Consider the following 2,500-nt stretch of genomic DNA (forward strand, 5'->3'; position numbering starts at 1 on the left):
CAATGTTGGGCATTCCTTGCAGCGCTGACCTCCGCGCCACAACCGTAATATCAGACTGGAAAATCCTCAAATTCTGAAGAGCTGGAGCATTCAGCTGAGGTATTTCAGTCAGCGAATTGCCGTTCATCGAGAGATTCTTGAGGGAGGCGCTGGAGGCCCCGAGGAAATCGTCGACCTTCGTCAGGTTGGAGCACGACATCACCTCGACCACGGAGAAGCGGAGGTCGGCGAGGAGACCCGCGGGGAGGTGCTGGACCACCAGGTTGTCGTACAGACCGAATTTGTTGTATTCCGTGACGCCGTTAGAGCTGCTGAGCTGCTTCAGGAAATCTCCGATCTCCTGGAGGCTCGCTGAGGCAGAGCACGTGACGTCAGAAACACCTTCGCCAGTGACATAGCACGGTGGCTCCTGCGCTGCTGCTGCTGCGGGGTGACAGCAACCCATAAGCACGACGGCTGAGCAGAGCAAGAGATATCGCAGCTGCATCCTGGGAGAGATGTGAAATGTACGAGACTAACGTAACAGCATGGTCGTTGGCGTCTTTTATACCGAGCTGTGACGCACGGGCTTATCGTCTTAAGTCATAAATCAGTCACCTTACGATGTCTTTGTCTTTGACGCAATGAATGTTACGAAGTTTATGATACTACTTAGTAATATCCTTGTGTTTTGTGGGAAGAGAAAAGATAAGATAAAATATAACAAAATCATATATATATGTGTGTGTGTGTGTATATAAATGAATAAATGTATAAATATAAATATAAATATATATATATAATATATATATATTGTTATGAATTGACTTCTTGCTCTATTTAAGAGACGACCTTTTGTCATTTATGGGAATTTTTGGGCAGAAATAAAAGTATATATAAATCACCTGGGTTTATTGATATGTATTTTTAATAATATTAGGGCTTGCAGTGGCCCTGCATGTACTGAGGGGATGGGTAGTGTGGAGTGTGTGGAGCTCACAACCATTCTGCCGTCCTCTTCGCCGCCACCACACCACCTTGCCTCTTCTCGCGCAACTTAGGCCTACTTTGCCGTGCCATCACGCTTGTTCATATGCAAACACGTTTGTTTCCCCAAGCCTATACCCTTCACCAGTTTGGCACTGGTGAGGGGTATATATATATATATATATATATATATATATATATATATATATATATATATATATATATATATATATATATATATATATATATATATATATATATATATATATATACATATCATTGCACTGGTCAGTGCCCCAGAGGCCGAACAACCCAAACTCTACTCCTCCCCAAAATCTCAAAAATGGGGGGTGCAGGGGTGTCCCCCCAACCCAAAATCTCTGCACAGAAGGGTGTAAGGGTGTTCCCACTTCAACAAGCTCCAGTCTACTCGCAAACAGACCACTACCCTAAACATACATAAAACGTATAAGAATCGCCATCGGATGCTATGGGGCCAGTCCAGTAATACACAAAAGCATTTTAGTGGGTTTTCAGGGTCCTGCAAAACAGAGTTCCCGACTAACTAGGATCTTGAAACTTTGGGGCCGAGGTATAGTTGGGCCAATCTTCAAGAATGGAAAGTTTTGCCCCGGTAGAAGCAGAGATACAGAGGGGTCCCAAATTGCCTAGATTAAGATACACATACAATGGTGCGACCATATTTAGAAGCAGGATCCCTCAAGAACAGAAAGAGTTAGAGATGATCGACCACTCATTGGAAAGGTCTCGTAAAGGAGCGTCTTTTGTTGGGGTAGGGAACATCAGGGTTCTAAGGCATCTTGCTAAAATCGAAATGTTTGTGTTTTTAAGCCCCAAAAAGCAGGGTTAACAAGGAGCCAGGAACTTAATCTAGGACCAGAGAGGTCTTGGGCAGTTCCTATTACGTGTCAAGTTTCATGTGTTGGCATAACATAAGCGAGGATAAAGAAGAAAAACTCCGTAAAATCGGCCTATATTAGCTTTTGGCTCATTATTTTATGAAATTAAAGACTGCAAAAAATCGCTTCCCCAATAACAAAATGAGTGATGTTTTTTTTCCAAAAACAGTTAAATTGTTTGGCTTACCCAGGGATCCAACAATGTGGAGGAGACAAGATATTTTAGATTGGTCCATGGGGCGTGCAATCATTCCATTCTCATATCTCATTCCTCAATCAAGTTACATCCTCATCTTCGGCAACTTTCTTGTACCATCATGACCCACAAACTTTCAGTAGGAAATCTTAGTTGGTAAACAGTTCCAATACATCTAACTCTAGTATTAGTTGGAAAGCTTTGAATTCTATCATTTTTCAGCGGGGAACTATCCCCTGCACCCCCTCCCCCGAGTGGGTTATCATGTATCTGGAAACGGATGAGAAAATATAACTTGTCAGGCATAATGTCTCAGTCTCACATCTCTCTCTCTCTCTCTCTCCCTTTCTGATTTCTCTCTCTCTCTCTCTCTGTCTGTCTATTTGATCTCTCTCTCTTTCTCTGTGATCCTAATTCT

The 2,500-nt window shown here is 42.8% G+C and overlaps 1 protein-coding gene across 1 annotated transcript in view; it reads right to left on the reverse strand.

The window, feature by feature from the left end:
* The window catches only part of LOC113814047 (uncharacterized), a 4,629-nt gene extending 4,104 nt beyond the window's left edge, over window positions 1-525 (reverse strand). Inside the window, exon 1 of the mRNA XM_070133734.1 lies at window positions 1-525. This exon is cut by the window's left edge and continues 2 nt beyond it. Within this exon, the coding sequence (XP_069989835.1) occupies window positions 1-487 (487 nt within the window). The 5' untranslated portion in view covers window positions 488-525.
* Window positions 526-2,500: the final 1,975 nt, after the last annotated feature.

This window comes from Penaeus vannamei, chromosome 19 (genome assembly GCF_042767895.1).
Source record: "Penaeus vannamei isolate JL-2024 chromosome 19, ASM4276789v1, whole genome shotgun sequence".
Taxonomy (NCBI): Eukaryota; Metazoa; Arthropoda; class Malacostraca; order Decapoda; family Penaeidae; genus Penaeus; species Penaeus vannamei.